At 40.1% G+C, this 19,958-nt stretch overlaps 1 protein-coding gene across 1 annotated transcript in view; it reads right to left on the bottom strand.

Annotated features, from left to right (window-relative positions):
* nbeab (neurobeachin b) overlaps positions 1–19,958 on the bottom strand; it is a 166,413-nt gene that overhangs the window by 119,451 nt on the left and 27,004 nt on the right. The window contains exons 2-8 of the mRNA XM_078098576.1: positions 11,533–11,764; positions 10,087–10,187; positions 9,787–9,882; positions 8,784–8,905; positions 6,791–6,917; positions 5,092–5,211; positions 3,064–3,210 (exon numbers count right to left, since the gene is read on the bottom strand). Coding sequence (XP_077954702.1) covers positions 3,064–3,210; positions 5,092–5,211; positions 6,791–6,917; positions 8,784–8,905; positions 9,787–9,882; positions 10,087–10,187; positions 11,533–11,764 — 945 coding nt within the window. The remainder of the gene's footprint in view (positions 1–3,063; positions 3,211–5,091; positions 5,212–6,790; positions 6,918–8,783; positions 8,906–9,786; positions 9,883–10,086; positions 10,188–11,532; positions 11,765–19,958) is intronic.

Here is a 19,958-nt window from a genome sequence, read left to right as displayed (position 1 = left end):
TCCAACATCCTTCAGAAGTTCCTGCTCATGAAACCCAAGTGACACCAAATAACGAGCTCTAGTGCTGCAGTGTGAAAGGAACGATGTAAATGGTTGTGGCAACAGTAGCAAACTCTGGTGTATCATATCGAAGAATGTTTCCTCCAAGGGCTTTCAGCGACCCGGTGCATCCACATAACTCTCTACAAGAAACAGCCCGGTATTTGAAAAGCTGTGGAATCTCCCAAACTGCAGTCTTACAACAATTCCAAGCAGACAGTCCCGAGTGATGTAAATGTTGCAAATTACTTCACATTTTCGATAATGGATGCAAAGTTTTCCCAGTATTGACGCATTGTTAAAGTGCGGAGTGATTAGCACCTAATTCGTTCATTTCCGTGGAAACGAACTCAGGATCATTTTCCCAATTACAATGGTTCATTTAGGCTTGTGAGAAAGCAGTCATTCGATGATCATATCCGGTGGCGACCGGATAACATCTGGGCGCTTTGAAGGAGACTTTGGTGAAGCTTGTTTGAACTAAGCACGGGCTTTTCCGATAGCAGATCAATTATCTGCTGTTGGTATGTTCAGCAAGCAATCTTATTGATCTGTACTAAAGGCCATGAATGTAAGTTCATCAGTCTGGGTGTTTTCCAGAATGATTTGGTCAAAAGCTGTTAAAACGTGAGTGCGATCACGTAACACACCCCATCTAGGAGCATGCAAAAGGTCTTTTGTAAAAGACCCGTTTCTACCATAACTCATTAAAACTATCTAGTTTTACAAGCCTACTAAAACAAAAAAATGCTTTAATGACTTTTTAAATCAAATATAAATACATCTGAAACATTAAAGTGCTTCCATCAGCCACCAGTATTTGATTCCCCAACACGGATACTGAAGACACCTGTCACTCTGTAAAACTTCATGTTCATCCCTCCCAAAGAATCGAGCTACGGGTGTGAAAGCACATGTTGTTTCCCTATTTTAAGAAATAGTCTCACGACTATGTGTATCCATTAATCGCCTCCTCAGTGTGTGCCGATGCAGATCAAACATGTAACATTATCGATTGTTGAGTATTGGCGGTATTATTTCTTCTTTAATAAAAAGAAAAGCCTAAGTTGACGCTCCATTGGCATCGCTGCTTTAATGCAAACAGCCTACACTTTTTGGCCTGTATAGTATCTCAAAATGTTTGTCTTCTGTGAGCTTGTCATATAATGTTCTTCATCAGTATTGTATTATTGCACAGCCTCTACCTGGAGATAACATTAGTCCTCCCTGACAAGGGAGGATCAGGACTGTGCAGTTCCTCAGTCTCGTCTACAGTGAGCCTTGGTGCATACTGCAGAGCTGGAACAAATCCAATGGGCCAATCTGACGCACGTAGAGCACATATGGTGGGAGTGATGGAGGGCAAAGGCAGAAATAATTCCAAGTGCATCATATGAAAAAGGCATAGGCCCAATTGTTTTGACTAGTCGACTAAATGACTAATATTTGGTGCTCTGTGAAGCAGTCTTTGGATATTGTTGTGACAGGTGTTACTTCATGACTGAAGAGCCAAAGCAGTTTTTCAAAATACCCATTTGGAAATAATGCGTTTGGCAGTTTCCAGGGCAAATCATTTTCCTTATCCCGAGTTACATCACACAAAATTTTGTCAGGCAATTTTCTTGTATGAATCCTCCAGACAAAACTTTTCCAGACTTTCATCCAAGCTTATGAACTCTGCTAAAACAGTGGGGGAGACTGCCAGTCTGATGTGACAGCATGTCAGCCTCATTGTGCGTACAACTGTCACTTGATGTTATCTCCTAATGGGACGGTTCCAAGTCATAGAGAAGGCAATATACAGCAGAGACTTTAAATTAAATAACTGGGAGTCCGTCTCAGTTCAGTGCATAATAAGTTATAAGTTGATAAATAAGTCATACATTAGCTCAGATGGGTGGGGGGGGGTTCCTCTGGCTGTGGAGCTGAGCAGAGAAGTTGAAACAGATATACAGCATGTCCAATGGAATGTGATCTGCTGCGCACACACACACGCGCGGAAATGATCAATTAAAACAGAGAGGCCTTTTGGAACCTGGACATCGCTACATTACAACAACTAATCAGTGGGCCTGAAAACTCTGACCTTCCTCTCCAGCTCACCTGGCTGGTTCTATCCTACCTCACCATTACCAACACCATTCACAGCATCATCAATTGTGGGTAATTGTCTCCCGGGACATGCTCTTCATTATTGTGTGAAAACCGGAGGATTGCTCCGTTGTGTGCTACCTCTCTAATGGGAGGTCTAGAACCACAATTAAGGAGGTAAATGGCAAGTCAACTGCCATTAGCGAAAAGAGCAAACAAAGACTTCTCCTGGGAATCCGCGGACATTCATTGACCCGATTTAAATCACAAACATCCTTCTTGCAATCCTCACAGTGTTGGGTTTACAATATCAATGACCAATATTCCTTTCTGCCATAGAAAAAAAAAAAGAATAATTTTGCTAGAGAACAGACAATGCATGTAAATTGCACGAAACATATCCTGCGTCAAAACTAAATTCGGCATTGCGCATCATTCCTCCATTTGTGACAGAGAACAGGGCTCATCAGGAACAGTGAGACCGTAAGGGTGTGAGAGCAGTCGCTGATTATGAGAATAACCGAGGATTACACAAAGACATCAATAGTTTGTCACCGCATGATGACAATTCACAGTTGAATCCCCCTTCAGGGCAGGTTAGCATCTTTCTATGTTCTAAATATCATTTAGTCTTTCTTCCAGAAGGTTGGGAGTGCTACACTACTGAAATAAGTCGGCTCAGGAACGGCTTCACTCAGTGTATTGTGCCATTACTTCCGGTAATTTAGTTTGTAAATTGAGCAGCCGATTATCTTTGACACTTTTTTTGAGGGGACACTTAAGGGGCACAGGGCATTGATTTCATTATATATATATATATATATATATATATATATATATATATATATATATATATATATATATATATAATTTGTGTGTGTGTGATAGAGACTGCCCGCATTTGAACTAGGTTCGCCACCCTTAAGAACACACCTTATAGCCAAGACCAAGCTGATGAATTGCAAATATCTGTGCAGGATTGAGGGCTTCACTGAACACGTAGACGGCTCCTAGCTGCCCGCAGAAGACTCTGTTTGCGTCTGCTGTCTCCGAGGACCCAAGGAAACACTTATCATAACTCTGCAAGAGAAAGAAAGAAAGAAAGAAAGAAAAGGCAACACACTATTTTTATTTTTGAGACTCAAGGGGAAACATACACCCAAAATCCCACACATAGAGGAGGTAAGCAGGGGGCAAAAAAGTTTAAAAGTATATACATTACATATATTTGCATATATGATTTTTCTGTTTCTCCAAGAAATTGTATTCTCAATATCCAAAACAACATTGTGTTCTGTGTTGATCCATTGTCAACCTTAACAATTCCCTATCGGAAAGAGGAAAACAATGTCCCTGATTTACAAAGATATGAGACTGTAATATTACTTTAGGAAGAATATGTACTGTGATTGCAATCAGGATCAAATTGGAGGATAACTACCAGCAGCTACTTAACAACAAGCATAACCATCAGTATGAAGGTTAACACTAACAGAAGTGTTAGTGGGGAAAAAGAGATAATGTCAGATTTGTTTACAGATTATATCATACCCACACATTCATATGATAACTAGGCTTTCATTTTTAGGTCTGCTCACACTATAGCTGCGAGAACCGAGGTATGGCAGAAAGTGGTTTTAGGTGACAAAACAAAAGGACCAACAACAATATGACAGGTAAGACAATCTTTAAACATTGAGGTCATAATATCAGAGCCTCAATGGTAGAAAATGGTTTCAATTGATATAAATGTTACCGGAGACTGACTGCATTTGGCATTCTGTTGCATACAAGATGACAGTAGCAGCTAAAATAATCCCAATCAAGGAAAACTGGAATGTTTCCATAGTTGTTACTTCACCTTTCTGTCAGGACCCCTTTGAAGTAAAGGGACATTTTAAGACCCCCAACTGCACCCCCATCCCTCCACAGCCCCCCAAACAAAAACAAAATAGGGTCATTCATCTATGTTTTAAATTAATTGCATTATAATATATAAACTCAATGCGATTTAATGTATGAAATAAGGACGTATCACTTTGCTTTTATTATATTTTGAAAATGTTTTCATGTAAATTTATTTCAAATATTAAAATTGAGGTTTGAGAAAAGGGCAAAACATTACATTTCCACATTTAACAGGATGTTTTTCAAACCTTTTTCGTGATGTCGCACCGCGTCTTTCTGAATCTACCGTCATACGCATCTCGCTATCTCTTCCTTCCTCTCCTTCTCTCTCTCCCACTCTCTGCCTTTTCCTGTGTGCTATGGTGAATCTTTTTGTGTTTAGATTTTTTTAAACCCCCTAACTTGGTCCAAATAATACAATTTAAACTATTATCTCGGGGGGTCTGATGTTTGAGTTATAGTAAATTTGAGATGCACCTGATTCTAAAGCTCAGAATAATGCTCCCTCTTTTCCCGGTGTGGGAACATTTCTCGTCAAAAAACTATCCATCACACGTCAAAGTAGCTCTATTTAATGTGGTGGAATATTTCATGAACCACACTTGCGTCTCGAGCTGTCATTTGCGCGATCCTTCCTTCAATACACAGTTAGTGTGAAGCACACCTTTGGAAATATTTCTCATCTCTACAAGTGAAAATTGCTTCTTGACTCAGTCTCCTTGAGCAGTGGGTAACACCAGGTTTCCCTTTTGCTCAGAGTAAAAAGTCCAACCATCTTACAATGCCATACATTTTAAAAAAGGGAGAAAACTTCCATCTGACTGCAATTTCTGTTCACATAGCAGCCATGTGTTAATTGTTCTCTCGGTATGAATGTGATGGTCAAATGTTTGAGAGTCAATCCCCCTGCTCTCTACTGCAGAATTACTCTGTAGACTGGCTTCGGTCGGTTATCGAAACATGACCCGTTTCAGACTTTATGAGCAAATACAGAATCCCTACTGGAAGAAAGTGAGCCAATAGGAAGGAGGAGCAAAAAGAAAAATGACTTACATCATTTGTGTTGACGTGCCACGCCATGTCTCCGTAAGAAACGAGCTGTCCGTTAACGTAGCATCTGATTTCACTGTTCCTCCAGCGACTGTAGATGTGAACGATGCTGATCATGTACCACTGAAGGGGAGAAGAGTCATGCATGAAAACATTTAGTCAGGGAGTCATAGAACCGGTCACTAATCATAAGTCGGTCGTTAGTAAAGAATATCTTTATGCTTTAATCATTTGACCACCAGCAGACAGGTTTGCTATTAAACGTTGTGAATAATAGATGAGAGGAAAGGCGAGGAGGAGGCAAGACAAGTCACTTTCCCTCTGCATAAAAGCCATGTCAGACACTCCCTGCAGTTATTCAGTTATTATTAACTTGCCAATCAAAGGCAATCATTTTCACATCTAAAAATAATGTTACATGCAGTAAACCCTTTTTACTTGTTGCGCCACTAAACAAAGTCAGTTAAGTGAAACGTATGTTTAGTAGTGGAAGTTGTAGTAATGTAAACTTAATTTGCTTTGCTCATATTTGCAGATGCTGTAGATTGTTATAGTTTATTCACAAAAAACACTTTGTGGCTGCATTTGACTTTTTCATGTTTTCTGCTTCCATCCAAAGCGTTATCTTACATCCCGTGTTGCTAATGCAGCAGATGCCGCACTGATGACAGTTCTTTTGATTGAACATTGATGAAGGTTTCTTCTTAATCTTCTCTGTACTTGGATCAAGTTCTGATGAACTAATCCAATGTAATAATGATGATAAATGATTGCTCTGAAGTAGATTGACTTTTTTTCTGTGACTAGAACAAATTATCATAACACAACATATGGAGACAAATCCAGGCAAATAGGTTTGATCACTTGAAAAAAGAATCTGAACCTGAAAGTCCAAGTTTGAAAGCTGAAAAATGTGACGTCAAAATTAAGTTCAACTTAAAACATCCTTTTCACTTATTTTCATTTTGAGGACATTATTGTACATTTTAAAGAACTTTTTCTTTTTTTATGATCAGAGCTATTGGTCTGCATTTGGCTGAGATGTGAGATGTGAAGATGTGATGTTCAAACCTCCGGCACTGGGCATTAGGTGAAGGCAACGCAGAAAACGAGTCCTGATGCCAATACATTAGGAGGAACACCGGAACCGGCACAACAACTCACAGCATGCGACCGTGTGTTCACCGTTTATTAGTCTGCCCCATGAAGGGCACTGGGAGGAGCCTAATGAAATTATAGCCGTCTGCACACAAAAGGTAAGGACACTTAAACAAGGATTCATGGCAGAAGGGAAAGTGTGCAAGCTGCCCACAGATCATTTAGAACGACTCTCATCCGCTGATGTCTGAGCCCAAAAATCAATTCAGAACTTAATTCAACAGGTTTTATCTTCTGAGAGCTTTTGCGAAGTTGCAGTAAGAATTGGATACATGATTGTTCCCAGGTGTTACGCGAAGGCCCTAATTGTCGAACACATGCTTCGAGCCGGCTTTCCTTCTGAAGGAACAGCATCGTCAGCAACATCGCATGCTAAATTAAGTTTAATTCTCCCATCTTCATTTACATCCTATTACACCAGTGAGACTCCTCTGGGTTTTTTTTATACGCTTCAGGTATTTGTGTCGACAGCCAACATTTGTAATGCCTGGTGTCAATAACACAAGGTGAAAACACAGAAGTAAAAAAACAAAGCTGCTCTTACCTTCCTGGGCTGAAAATCGTACTTCACACAATGCTGGAAACCCTTTCCTTTAGACTTAAGTGACGTTACGATCAAGCAGTTACCAACAAAGTGTGCAGAGTATCCAATGCCTTTGCTGGTCCGAAAGCTGTAGACAGAAACATGCATAGTTTGTGTCATGAGCTGCAAATTTGACCTAATTAATTTATCATGTAGCTAGAAGCGACAACTGCTAAACATTCTATTATATTCCCATTACAACGCTCTGCTGTAATACAAACCAAGGAACGAACTTAGATTGAGGCAAACATCAGTTCCATAAATGCCGCGTGTTACGCAGACACAAGTCAATTGGAGTAGGAGGAATTAGCCGGAGACTCTTACAATTCTTGTGAAAATTGAGAATATTTGGCATAAACTAGCTAGAGCAGGGGAATTCCTCAGGGGGAGACTAAAGCTACTGCAAATAGAGCCGGCATGTTAACAACTACAGACCACAAGGTTAACGCTCAGTTAATGAGCGCACTTTGGTGACTGTCAATCCCTTTAGTCCGATCTCTTGGTTTCTACAAATAAAACGTACGTCAGCCCCGTCAACACTGCCACCAGCATACAATATGAGCAGACTGTACAGCCCAAGCAACCATAAAATACTACACTGCTTCTCTATTCCCCTCCTCCTCCTCTTCTTGTATTGAACATCATTTGTACTACTGACATGTACTCACTACTCTCCCACAGTCTTTAGGGCCACAGCAAGCTACTCTGTTCAAAGCCTCCAACCACCACGGCGCATCGGGACCATCTAAAAAAACAACAGCTCTCTTTGACAAAGCAGATAAAGAGCGCATTGGCTTGAATACCGCGGGGCCCGAGAGATGCGGAGCGGAGCTTCGACGGAGCCGGGCCGAGACGCTCCGCCGGACAAGGACCTGCTTGTGACTACACATCAGGTGGAAAGCAGCAACCCTGCTCCGCTTCAGAAGATACCGTTCCTGATATTGGTCCACAGGCCACGGCCACTGAGCCACGAGGCCCTCGCAGCGATGCATGAAAACAGGATTAGCGCGGCTTATCGCAGCCTTTTTTGTGACTCTGTCAGAGAGGAATTTCTCCCGTACGAATACAAACAATATTTCTTTTTCTTTTATTGATGTCCATTTCTTTTTGATGTCACCCATCAGAGAGATGCAGAACAAGTCCTACCGAGGCGAGTCGACGCGTTCATTCAAACTGTGTGATCCAGGTAAGCAATGGCAGCCAGCCGACATTAGAGCTGACGATACCGTTATCTCTGACCAATTAGTGTAAACAGTTTTCCATGTCAGCCAAATCTACCTTTTTCATCTTTGTCATTCATATGTTCCATTGAATTGAGGAATTTTCCTCCAAAGATCCTTTCATAAACACAAAGAACGGCAACTGAATATCACTGAACTTTTTAGATATTGATTTTAGCGCTAATTACCCACAGGCCCTTAAAAGAGATGGCATGTGGGCCTAATGTGGCCGATATTCAAATCTAATTTGAAACTTCTACAATGCCTCCCACTGCAGTAATCACTGCAGCTGACGCCTCCATGGATTTTATTTCCAATAATCTCACCTACTTCTCCTCTCCTTCTTTTGTCATTCCTGAACATTATCGGGAAAGAGTGAAGCCCTTTCAAACGCCACATTACATAAATATTGCCAGCATGTGTGTCGGTGAAACGTATTTATCCTTGAAATACAAGTTGCAGTCAAAATCTGTTTCTATGGGGAAATACATGTAGGTCACAGAGTATCAAACGGTATATTGTTTTGTCAATAAAGCAGCTGGTAGCTTAATAAGACTAGACTCTAGAGAGGGAATGATTTCTAATACCTGAGCAATTAGAATGATGAAAAACAGGAGAGTGTAATTTTCTTCTCTCTGGTGTCATAATGTTACCGCTCCCCTGTGAGAGAGCTACACACATGTTTAAGACATTGGGAACACGGAGCGCACAAAAGTAAGCAATCGTTTACTCACCAGTAGAGATAGGGTTTATCCTTGTCAACATTGATGTTATTTAAGGGATCCATCCTGAACCAGGTGTTGAATGTAAACCCGTTCTGATAGGGCCATTTAGCAATAGGAGGTAAAGCAATGGCCTGGAACACAAAGAGATTGCATTTATACAGCATGAGAGATCTTTTTAAAAATGCTGCACTGCCTTTTCTAGACCAAATGATATTGAAATAAAGATGCACTATGAGTCAGAGCACAACACTAAAAGTGTAAAGGAATATGTTGAGCTTCTATTGTGCATTAATAATGCAAATATTGAGAATATTCACTCAAACGTTCATTCCTATAAAACTAAACAACCCAACTTAAATTACAAATATGTGGTGACATCCTGAATGTCACTGGATGATTTATTGCATTATAAAAATTGCACAATATGTGCATAATTCTTGTCCTTTTGTATGACAGCAAGGGTCCAGCTGGGATTTCTAGTCATTCTTGCATTTGGGAATGTTTTATTATTAGATCATTATGAATCTTTTCATTCAGATTTTACCGATAGTTCAAAACAAGAAATTATATTCAAAAGAAATTTCTGTGATGACTGTTCTTCCTCAATCAATCTGCCTTGGCATGTCATGCTGCACTCTGTTAAAAGGGTTTTGTTCCCGTCTGCCTCCACAACATCATACCAAGATACAACTCAACACAAGATCCCAACACAGGGACTGTTAGTCATATCTTCTAATCTATAAACCCCTTTAATAAAAGTTTACCCCTGCTGAACACAACGTACATGTATATTCTTTATCAGCGGAGCAGTTTCCATCTACATGCACTCTGAACATTGCTTTTCTTATTATAGGTAATCAAAATATACTGTCAGAGGCAAATGTTTTGAGATATGTAAATATTTTTGTGGTTGACCACAAATGGAATGCAATTATTTTTTCATTGTCAATTGTTGTACACTCCATAAAAACATTTAACATTGACTGCAGAGAGGAGACTTGTGAAAGCTTACTGCTGCACTGCGACCAGGGAAGTTGAAGAAGGCATCTGGACCGTGTCTCTGGGGCATCTGATTCAGCACCGACAACATTTTGACCGCATGCTTTGGCTGCACAGGTGGCAAAGATTTAAAAAAAATAACAACAACGACAACGACATTTAAGACTTTCTCTAATTGATTGGACAGGAGTCAATACACTGTCAATTACCTCAATCGCTCTTTCTGTAGTTTACCGGTTACAAAACAAGCCTTAAACAGATCAGTGTGACGGCTCTTTGGAGGCAACTCATGTTGTGTAACTCGCGCACTTACCCAGAGGCCTCCTTCCCCTCGTAGCATGCTGAACAGCAATTTCAGTTCCTTCACTGTGATGCTGTAGCTGGCCAGCACTCCCAACATGTCCACTAGCAAGTCTTTCAAACGTAAGATTGCACGCACGCATCACAAAACACAGACAGACAAACACACACACACACACACACACACACACACACACACACACACACACACACACACACAGGAAGAAGCAGGAGAGAAAGGACGATCATCATATGCAGCTGCATGTGGCAGGTATTATAATTCATCCGCACTACACAGGGGGTTCTCGCGGTGAAAACTATTCTTATGCATCGTCCCCTGAGATAATAAATGAACGCTGAATGAAGCTTAATTAAAGCAACACAGTTGTTTGAGAACTCCAATTATATTTAACACAGAAGCGCTTCAAATACAATTATATAGAAACTGCCTCGGTCCCAGGGATGTGTAAGTGGTAAATTGTTGGACTTAAGTAACAGTAAAATTGCAGGAAGACACGTTTATATATATCAGCGGAAACATGATCTATAAACTCACACAAGGTATATACTGTTTTACTGTTTAAGGGGCTCATTTTATAAATAGGCAAATAGTCTATAAGTAGACAAACAGGGACGACTACACGGCAATCCACCTCGGGATGATTAATACTTGTTTGAAAAAGATCACGTTGTCTTTTCCACTACAGGCACAAAACCTTCTGAGCTATTATAAATCCAATTTGTAAAACTTTAACTTTTTTTTAAATCAAGATTTGCTTGGAAGAACATTGACTTTTTGCAATAGCTTATGTCTCAAAGAATATATAGAATAAAACATCAGTCAACATGTTTTCAAATCCGATTCCATAGTTATTGTTTTTTTAATGGGTTCTTGGTTAGATGGCTCACGTATAAAATACTGCAGTTAATGCCCACTCGTGAATTTTGATGCTTTTCTGTGTCTTTAAAAAAGCTTTTGCTAAAAAGTTGATGAATTAACCTATAGACCATCATCCCACAGAAAACATCCACCGTACTGATCCGGTTTGTTTTTAGCCTGTTTTTTTTAAGGCAATCAGGATTTAAAAAAAAAAATCATGTCAATCAAGCCAAAAGTGGTATTCCTTAATTATCATAAATTCTTTTTCGCCACAGAGGTCATTTTCGAACATAAACAGTTAAAAAATGCCATTTTCTTCTTTTCGTAGACGCAAAATGAGATTAACTTCCAGACTGGACTACAGAACGTACAATATATCTGCAGCAATAAAATGAACCTTTTTCAAGATCTTTAACACAAAATTGCCAGTCAATTGTAACTTAAAATACCGATTCAAAAAAGATAACAGACAATCGGCTGCCTGACTGAAAGCTGACATGAAGAACGCATAATGTATCCGCCCCTTGCTGGACATCAACGTGGGAAAATAAAAACACAAGCTCTACCACATTATCATACCTGCTATCATGTCATCCACCGAGCTCATTATGAGCAGCACCTGCTGGATGAGGCCCACCTCAGTGCTTGTTTGCAGGTTTCGGACACTTTTTCGCAGGATGGCGGTGAACATGCTCCAGACTTCAGCCTGACATGTGACGTCACAGTGCCCCAACAGCTCCACCATGCAGCCGATGCCTTCTGCATCCTGGATAATGAAGTTTGTCTCCAGGTCAAACTCCCCTCCCACCAACTGCAGAATAGGATCGGAGGAATAGGTTTCTTTACATTTTTATGCGATTCACACACACACTGCTTGAATGATGTAATAGTGCAGCACGAAGAAACGTGGATTAAACTAAACTTCACATTGACATCTGGCTTTCAACCTTGCTGTAGATCAGCTTTTTTTCCCCCCCTCAGGTGAAATTAACCACATACTTTCCAGGTCACAGCTGGAATCTTAACGGGCTGTCTCCTAATAAAAAAGGTTTGGATCAGAATTTACACACCCATAAAAACAAAAAACAGCCTGGCATTTAATGAAAAGAGTCCCTGCAGCCTTGCTGTCCATTTTGAGTCGTAAAGGATAACCACTATTAAGAAAGTAGAAAACAACAGTCAATAACGCAGTTCTTGAAGTTCAACAGGCATGAAATTAGCCCTCTAAAGAAGTGTATATGGAGAGTACTGACAACAACCCGCTGGTGGGCATCAAAGCAAGTCGGTGGGAAATGGGTCTGGATACAACAGCACACTCCTGTGACCGACAGGTAATAGCCAGGTGAAATCAAAAGCAGCCTAAAGTAGAGAAAAGACTTGTCTGTGGAAGTTTAAATGGAGCCTAAAATCAGTCATTATCACATCTTGAGGCAATTACATGGAGCGACAGTATTTCATGAGCCTTGTCGTCCAGATAAAAACAAAGTAGTTCTGCAAAAGCGAAGTATTAGATTCAATCCAACATGAAATACAATACGTCATTCACAAATCAAAAAAGTTACGACTGGAAGGAAAAAGTTTATTCATTTTTTAAACAAGGACATTAGCATTTTCTTTGAACCTGCTTTATGTGTGTAAAGGCTCATGTGAATAAAAGTTATGTGAATAAAGGCTAGCGAAGAGTTTCGTCTGGAACATTAATTTAGCTAAAAAAAATAAAATAAAAAGATTATCAGCCACATTTAAAATTTAAGTCTCGGCAATCAAATGTTGCCGCAGATAACTGGATCTTAACAGTAAGTAACCTCTTAGGCTGGAAAAAAAATTGTAAAGCTATGGCTGCCAAAATGTTTTTGAACCATCTCCAAAGCTTTAAACCAGAGATCTTCACCAGTAAGCACAGGGAGCAGTAAGGCACTTACATTAATAGCAGTTCCACTCAGTGAAAACTCATTGGTTTGGGGAAGTACGCATTAGTACGAGTGGCCAAAAGCAACATTGTGTTGTTTCATCCTTCTGTCAGGTAACATAGTTGCATCTTGTGGCAAAGCCTAGTGACTAGTGAGAATTAAAAATGTGATACATGTTTGGTACTAAAACACCCTCACTGTGCTTTAAAACAAAAACATACGTTGGGTACTCACCCAAAGAAATATGAAAACACACACTGCTTAAATGAATGTGTTGCAAAAGGGAACAGACTATCAACACAGCACCAACTAAACGGCCTTCTGCTTTCTAATCATCTATTAATTCCTGTCAAAAGTGCAAATGTCTCGCTACTTAAAGTGCAGCACTATCAAGTGAGGAAGGGGAGAGAGTGCAGTTTAATTCCAGGGCAAAGACATCCTGATCAAGCTGCTGAAGACAAAAAAACAGCCATGCCTTTAAAAATTTACAGTGATAACGTTACATTAGGTTTGTTAGGCATTTACACTTAATCCCACAACCACAGTGTTCCTTACTGTATGGCCTTTTGTGGCATAAAATAATGCCGAGAACAGATTATGAAGAAACTTTGTTTGTCTAAATAATCACCAGAAAAGAAACATTCTTACCTTTTAGCTTTCATTACCAAAGAGGAGAAATCCACAAGGCTTAGACTAAACCTCGACATTCAATGCCATTTTCATTATTCCCACTATTCACAGACACGGCATAATTCTGATTAGAGTAATTGCACATTCAGATCCTCAGAATAATTTCTCACACAATACGCTACGAGAGATTAATAAAGACGAATGAAATCACTGATTACACACTTAATATGTGGAGAGCACAGTTTCTCTGAGCAATACAATAATTCTACGAAGGAAGGCGATGCAGTTTAAATGCCACTTAAGTTCACTGATGTAAACACCATAATCAGCGGAAGGAATTAATTCATGAAAATCTCCTCATAAAGAGGGAAACTACTTTTCATAAATTACGAAAATAAAAGCAAAATGCGTCATTATGTTATCCCAATAAAACCCATAAAAACTCATTCTAAAAACAGCCATTTGTGTGAATCATGTGCGTTGAATTACACAATTGTGTAAACAAGAGGTTTATAAAAATAAGAAAAATATTCAACCACCACTGTTCGTGATAGCTTTGTTTGGATTAAATATCCTCTCCAGTTGCAGCAGAGATGGAGACCCTGCCAGAAAGACAACAATCGCTGTGCCAGTCTATGAATTAAGCCTTCATGGTAGAATAGAGAGATTCCTCTCCTACATTCAGAAGCCTGCCGGGAGTTTACTCATGTAAACCTGACGAGACAGAAATATTATTTTGTTAATAAAAGTGAATAGAAGGTTGGCCTGAACGTTATTTGGAAAGACAAGACGTAGCAGACGTCTACGGCTCGGGACCTGGCTAATACTGCTCAGAAAAAAGAAGATGATGATGATGAGGATGCCTGCAGCTTAAAAGGCACAAGCACACGGCTGAATGCAAAAGACTTTGGACTGTGGTGAGAATTCAACTTTCAGTACGACAAAGATCTCGGAGCACACGGCAACAGGCAGCAGCTTCACGACAAAGACTCTCGAGTGTTCAGTGAGCCGGCGACCGGCTGAGAACTGGGTATGAAAGTCCATGGAGATACCTGGACGTCTGAATGCAGAGGTCAACTGCAATGTGTATTCCACATTTACTTCATTTGCGACACTTTTAAAACACGTTTTCACTTTTCACTTACATATGTAAAGACTAAATGTTGAAAAATATATTTATATATATTTTTTTTGCATTGGTAGTTTCTTAAGCAACGTTTAATCCAATTAAAAGTGTTCCTCTTTACATCACTGATAAATGAAGGCCTGAATGACAGCATGACTGTGGATTAGGGGTTTAACGATTCATTCACTGAATCGATTAATCGATTTATATTCCTGCGATCCAACTAAATTGATCTGTGCTCCACAAATCGGCATTCCGGACGACATATATCGATTACAAATCAATTGAAATGGTACATAATCGATTGTATCGATACTTGGAAACTGCACGTTGGATTGAAGTACAAAAACGGTATGGATGTGTGTTTGTTTGTTTTTTAGCACTTTAGACACGTTAAACGTTACTCGATTCAGTCTTCCTGTCTGTGACGTCATCAGCACACAGCGGCAGCCGCGCAAAACTCGGAACAACAACAAAACACAGCGTGGAGGAGACGACTGCGAGCGAGACATTTACAAACCAACTTATCGATCCAGCGTGTGGAAACATTTTTGCTTTTGCAAACACGCAGGTGTTCTAAATAAGTCGGTCGCTGTTTGTAGAATATGTAGAAGCCAAATAAAATAAAAAAAACACGGAAACACAACGAATCTTTCCAGCCATCTACTAAGGCGCCGGATTAAACAACGCCGACAGTCAGGCGCCTCTAGCAGCGTCACCGCTGCAGCAGCAGCACCGCTGCAGCAGCAGCAGCAGCAGCAGGTAACTCCAGCTCTGCAGACCTCAGGCCTCGCCAGCACCAAACTCAACATCACAGTAACAATTGCCAAGTTTATCTGTAAAGACATGCGACCCTACAATGTGGTTGAAAATCCGGGGTTCTGTGAATTGATCCAAACATTGTGTAATTATTGTGTAATGTTTACATTGAAAATTGCACTTGATTCAAATAAAAGGTTAATACATTTGCCATTAATTGTTGTTTGCTGGTTTATAATATCCATAATTAATATAAACCTGATTTCCTTACAAGAAACAACAGGGATCTCAGAAACTTTGCCTGCACTGTCCAGTAAAGTTACTGAATCGATTTCAAGTCACTGAATCGAATCGTTCTATATGAACTCAAATCGTCCATGAATCGCGATTTGAATCGAATCGTTGTTAAAATGAATCGTTTCACCCTTACTGTGGATGCAAGGCAGTGAATGATCTTTTCTGAGATAGCAGCAAAATTCTAACGTTTAACATGGAACAAAGACGCAATAAGAGGAAGAGACTGCTCTTTCATTTTTTCGCTTCCTCTAAAACTCCATTAAAATGTTAGTAAGGTTTAATTTGCTTTCTGGCTTCCTGCTGGCTCTCCAGGACTTATCTAAAATACTTTAACAGCAGGAAACACTGGCAGTGAGGAATTGTGGCTCTACACTCATTTATTTTGCCCCTATCTCGGACTCCTACTGATGGTTTCCAATGATTAGAACGCAGCTAGCTAAACCTCGGTCGGTTTGCAACATCAGACCAACATCAGAGCAGAAAACAAATGGTCATGAATTCAGATGCAAATGAGATATTTAAAGTAACCAAAGGGTGATTAAACTCCTGGGCGACTATTGTTGCTATTATTATTATTTGTTTAACTCTGTGTATTGAAATGGAAGTATCTATTCCAATTTGGATTTTTTGCTTGAATATACTATTTAGAATTTTATATTGATAGCACAATACAACTCTTTTGAATAATGAATAATAATTGAATAATGAAACCATCAGCGCTTATATGGGTTCCCTATAAACCCCGCTTGCACTGTGCAATTCTGTCTGCCACCGGGTCAAATTCACTGGAGAAAAGAAAGACTTGATTTATGACAAAGAGGCAGGGCACAGCACCTGAGCTGCACAGATACTTATGAAGGTAATAAGAAAATAATAATGAGGCCCTGTGTTCTGAAGCAAGAAAGCGAAACTCTATTGCCTCCCATATGATCAACGGCGGCGCATTATAGCCACCCTTACTCTGTCTTTGCCTTCCACGATAAAAGGCCAAGACACAGTGCGACACCGCAGAGCAGTTCACTAAGAGGCTTCTAAACCAAATCACGGGCAGTAACCTTCCCCTGGTAGAGGACACGGCCGACGCCAGGAACACTGTGTATGGGAGAGTATATCGGTAGATATGGATCAATAAAGCAACATTTTTTTTGTGTATAATAAACTTCAACATTTTGTTGTCCCTATAATAATATATTTGTATCTATACATGGAGCAGGTTCTCTTTGGAAAACTATAAAACAACAAACTAAAACCTAAACAAAACGCTAATCAGCATTTGCACGGGAAATAAGGAATAATATTCAGAATTCTGGAGGAGTTTAACAGTGATGGCCTCATTATATCGTCAACGTGTCTCCAATGAATCTGCCAGTCAATCTGTTGTGTGTCTGTTGTTCACAGTTGCCATTGGACCCGATGATTTCAAACTTGAAGCATGAGTAAACACTAAAACGTATGTGAGATTTATCACATTTGCCATCTTTCAGATTAAAAAAAGAAATAATTAAAAACAAAGTTGTGAACATCTATCTGCATTTCCCTTTTTGGAGGGGAGAAATGTTAATATATGCGGTGTTGACGACACCCGACTCAGGATACATTTATCCATATTGATATATTACAATGACCTGAAATGGAAAGGCAACTAATCCTTCTGCACATGCTCTTTTCTGTGTCCATGTCCCACTGAGGCTGGAAGTTGAAAGATGGGCAGAGTGAAGTCTTCTAGATCCTACCAGTGTTCGACAGTCTGCATTGAATTCCAAGTTAAAGACAACTTGTCTGTCAGCGTGTCAAGTGTCAGCTAACTCATTTATCTTTCACACCCACCCAACCAATTTATATTCACGTGGTTTCCACTCAAACATAAATGGCAATGGAATTTAATCTTTTGGCATTTCTTTGACTGCACAATAATTCAACATCAAAGAAGTGTAAACGTTACACATTGTGTATACGCACCAATCTGCAGTCACGCAAACACACACACAGACTTTTAACCAAGCGGAAGCACAGTGTAATGGAGGGATGCAAATCCAGCATTCAGCAATCCATGCTGCAAGATGCAAATAGCCATGTGGTTCAAACCGGGCGAGAGCCGACCCAGTTCCCTGCCATCAGACGGGGGGAACCTGTCTAATCATTCAATTTCTATTAAGACAATATGTTCAGGATTATTAAGAAGCTCATTGGAGCTTCAGGTCGTTGATTTACAAAACCAGAGGGGAAGGTCATAGAAATAGCGCTAGTAAATGAGGCAGGAGAGCAATACCTCCTTAATTAGGCTGCAGCCGATATCTATGCATCTGAAGCTGGCAGACCTGTTGAGGTGGTTACACCAGAGTAGTGACAGCTAGCGCCCTTCACTGTAATGGCACCGAGGTTTAGAGAAGGATTTACCATTCACCAACTGGAGGTGAAACTAGATTAGCAATAATGCCTCGCAGTCAATCTTGCACATTAGCCTGAGGCTCATTGAACTGCTCACAAGCGTATGCTGCATTCACATGCAATCGGGAAGACAGGTATCATTCTAGTGGCAGGTGCAGGATGGTAAAATTTGGTTGTGCCCAAAAGAATAATTAATTATAATATATATATATATATATATATATATATATATATATATATATTATTAATAATTATATTTATTGGCGTTCCCCAGGATGGAATTTACCAGAGGATGCATGTATGCATGTAGCTCCCTCACACAAGGAGTGATTGAATAGCAAGAAAGCCAGGATTGTATACCTTAATGAATTACTAGAATATTAAAATGAAAATATCTCCTATGTGAAAGCAATTAAGGTGTGTGCTTCACTGTAATTGTTCATCCCCGTGGCTCCTCTCTTTTAGCCAGAGGTATGAGCCTCACTCGAGACGTTATTTTCTTTCTTAGACAGAATTCATTTGTGCTTCATTGAGGCAGAGAATTAAGAGAGTTACATCAGAGCCCTCAAAAATCCCTCCCCTTTCGAATGCTTCTGATTAGGCCGGGGCTGAAGGTTCGCCGTCGCCATGGTGACGGGCAGATTGGACTTGAGACGGTTTCCAAGGGGAGCCTGCAGGAGCCTACAGTGGCCACTAAATTGGGTAAAAATAAATAGAATGGATGTCCCTCTTTACAAAAGACTGCTGGTGGAGTGCATACACTGCAGCGAAGGAGTCCCTTGGGGGCAGATGTAGAGTTCAGGATGGCTTTCCTCCCTGATATTGCTAAATTAATAAAATGAGAAACGTACCAGGTTCAGAAACAATCATCTAGTGCGCCAGATGTGAACAGTAGCAGATGCTGAAAGAAGTGACGTTCAGTCAACCACGGCAGCCCTGAATGAATAATAAGAAACGTGTTTCTCATCTTTCTTCTCCATTAGGGTATACGGTTTGCCTTGTGGGATTGTGGTGCACCTGATCCAAGTCAAGTGCATGGAAGACTAAACGGGTCTGTGTGGTGCACTTGTTTACTAGAATGAAGCTCAAATATATGATTGTTGTTGCCACCAAACAACACTGCATTCAAACACAGAAGACCAAACCCAGGGTGGAAAACAAACATGGACGTCATCAAAAGAACAATATAAAGTATATAATTTTTCCCCAACAACAACAACAAAAACACTCGATACAGAAGTCAAACTCTCCCCGTGGACATATCAGTTAACTTTGCACAATAACAAGGATCAGCTCTCAGTCAGAACAGCCTGCAGCTAACTTTGGAAACAGAACACAGTCAAAGGGATAAGGAATGACGAAAAGCGGTGTAACTAAAGAGGGGAAAAGAAATAATTGACCATTCTGGAACCAAGTGCTAAGCAGCACCAGAGGGAGTAAAAACAATATCCATATAAACTTTCCCAACAAGCCCTCTCACTTCACAACTACCGCAAAAGACTATTTTCCAGCCATGATGAGGAAATGCAGAGGAGTAAAGACAAAAGAGAAGTTATCTAATGCTAATTCATCCACAACTTCATAAAACACTAGAATCTAACTCTCATAAATATGAATATTTTTATCAATGGCTGTAGTTGTCAAGGATGCGTGGAGGAGGCAGTCCTCAAATGCAGACTTCACGGAAAACAAAAGACTTTAATAGTCAAAAGGCCAAAAACACACAGGAACCAGGGGGAAAAACAGCAGGCGGGAAACTACGGACATCCACAACAAAAGACAATGACGCGACAAGTGACACAAGAGACACACGGCTTAAATACACAAGGGAGGTGCAGGTGATTGGACACAGGTGGAAACTATTAGACGATCACAGGGGATGACGGGACAAGGCA

This window comes from Gasterosteus aculeatus, chromosome 1 (assembly GCF_964276395.1).
Source record: "Gasterosteus aculeatus chromosome 1, fGasAcu3.hap1.1, whole genome shotgun sequence".
In the NCBI taxonomy this organism is placed as follows: Eukaryota; Metazoa; Chordata; class Actinopteri; order Perciformes; family Gasterosteidae; genus Gasterosteus; species Gasterosteus aculeatus.
The sequence above is the reverse complement of the archived record's forward strand: the minus strand, read 5'-3'. Positions and strand labels throughout refer to the sequence as shown.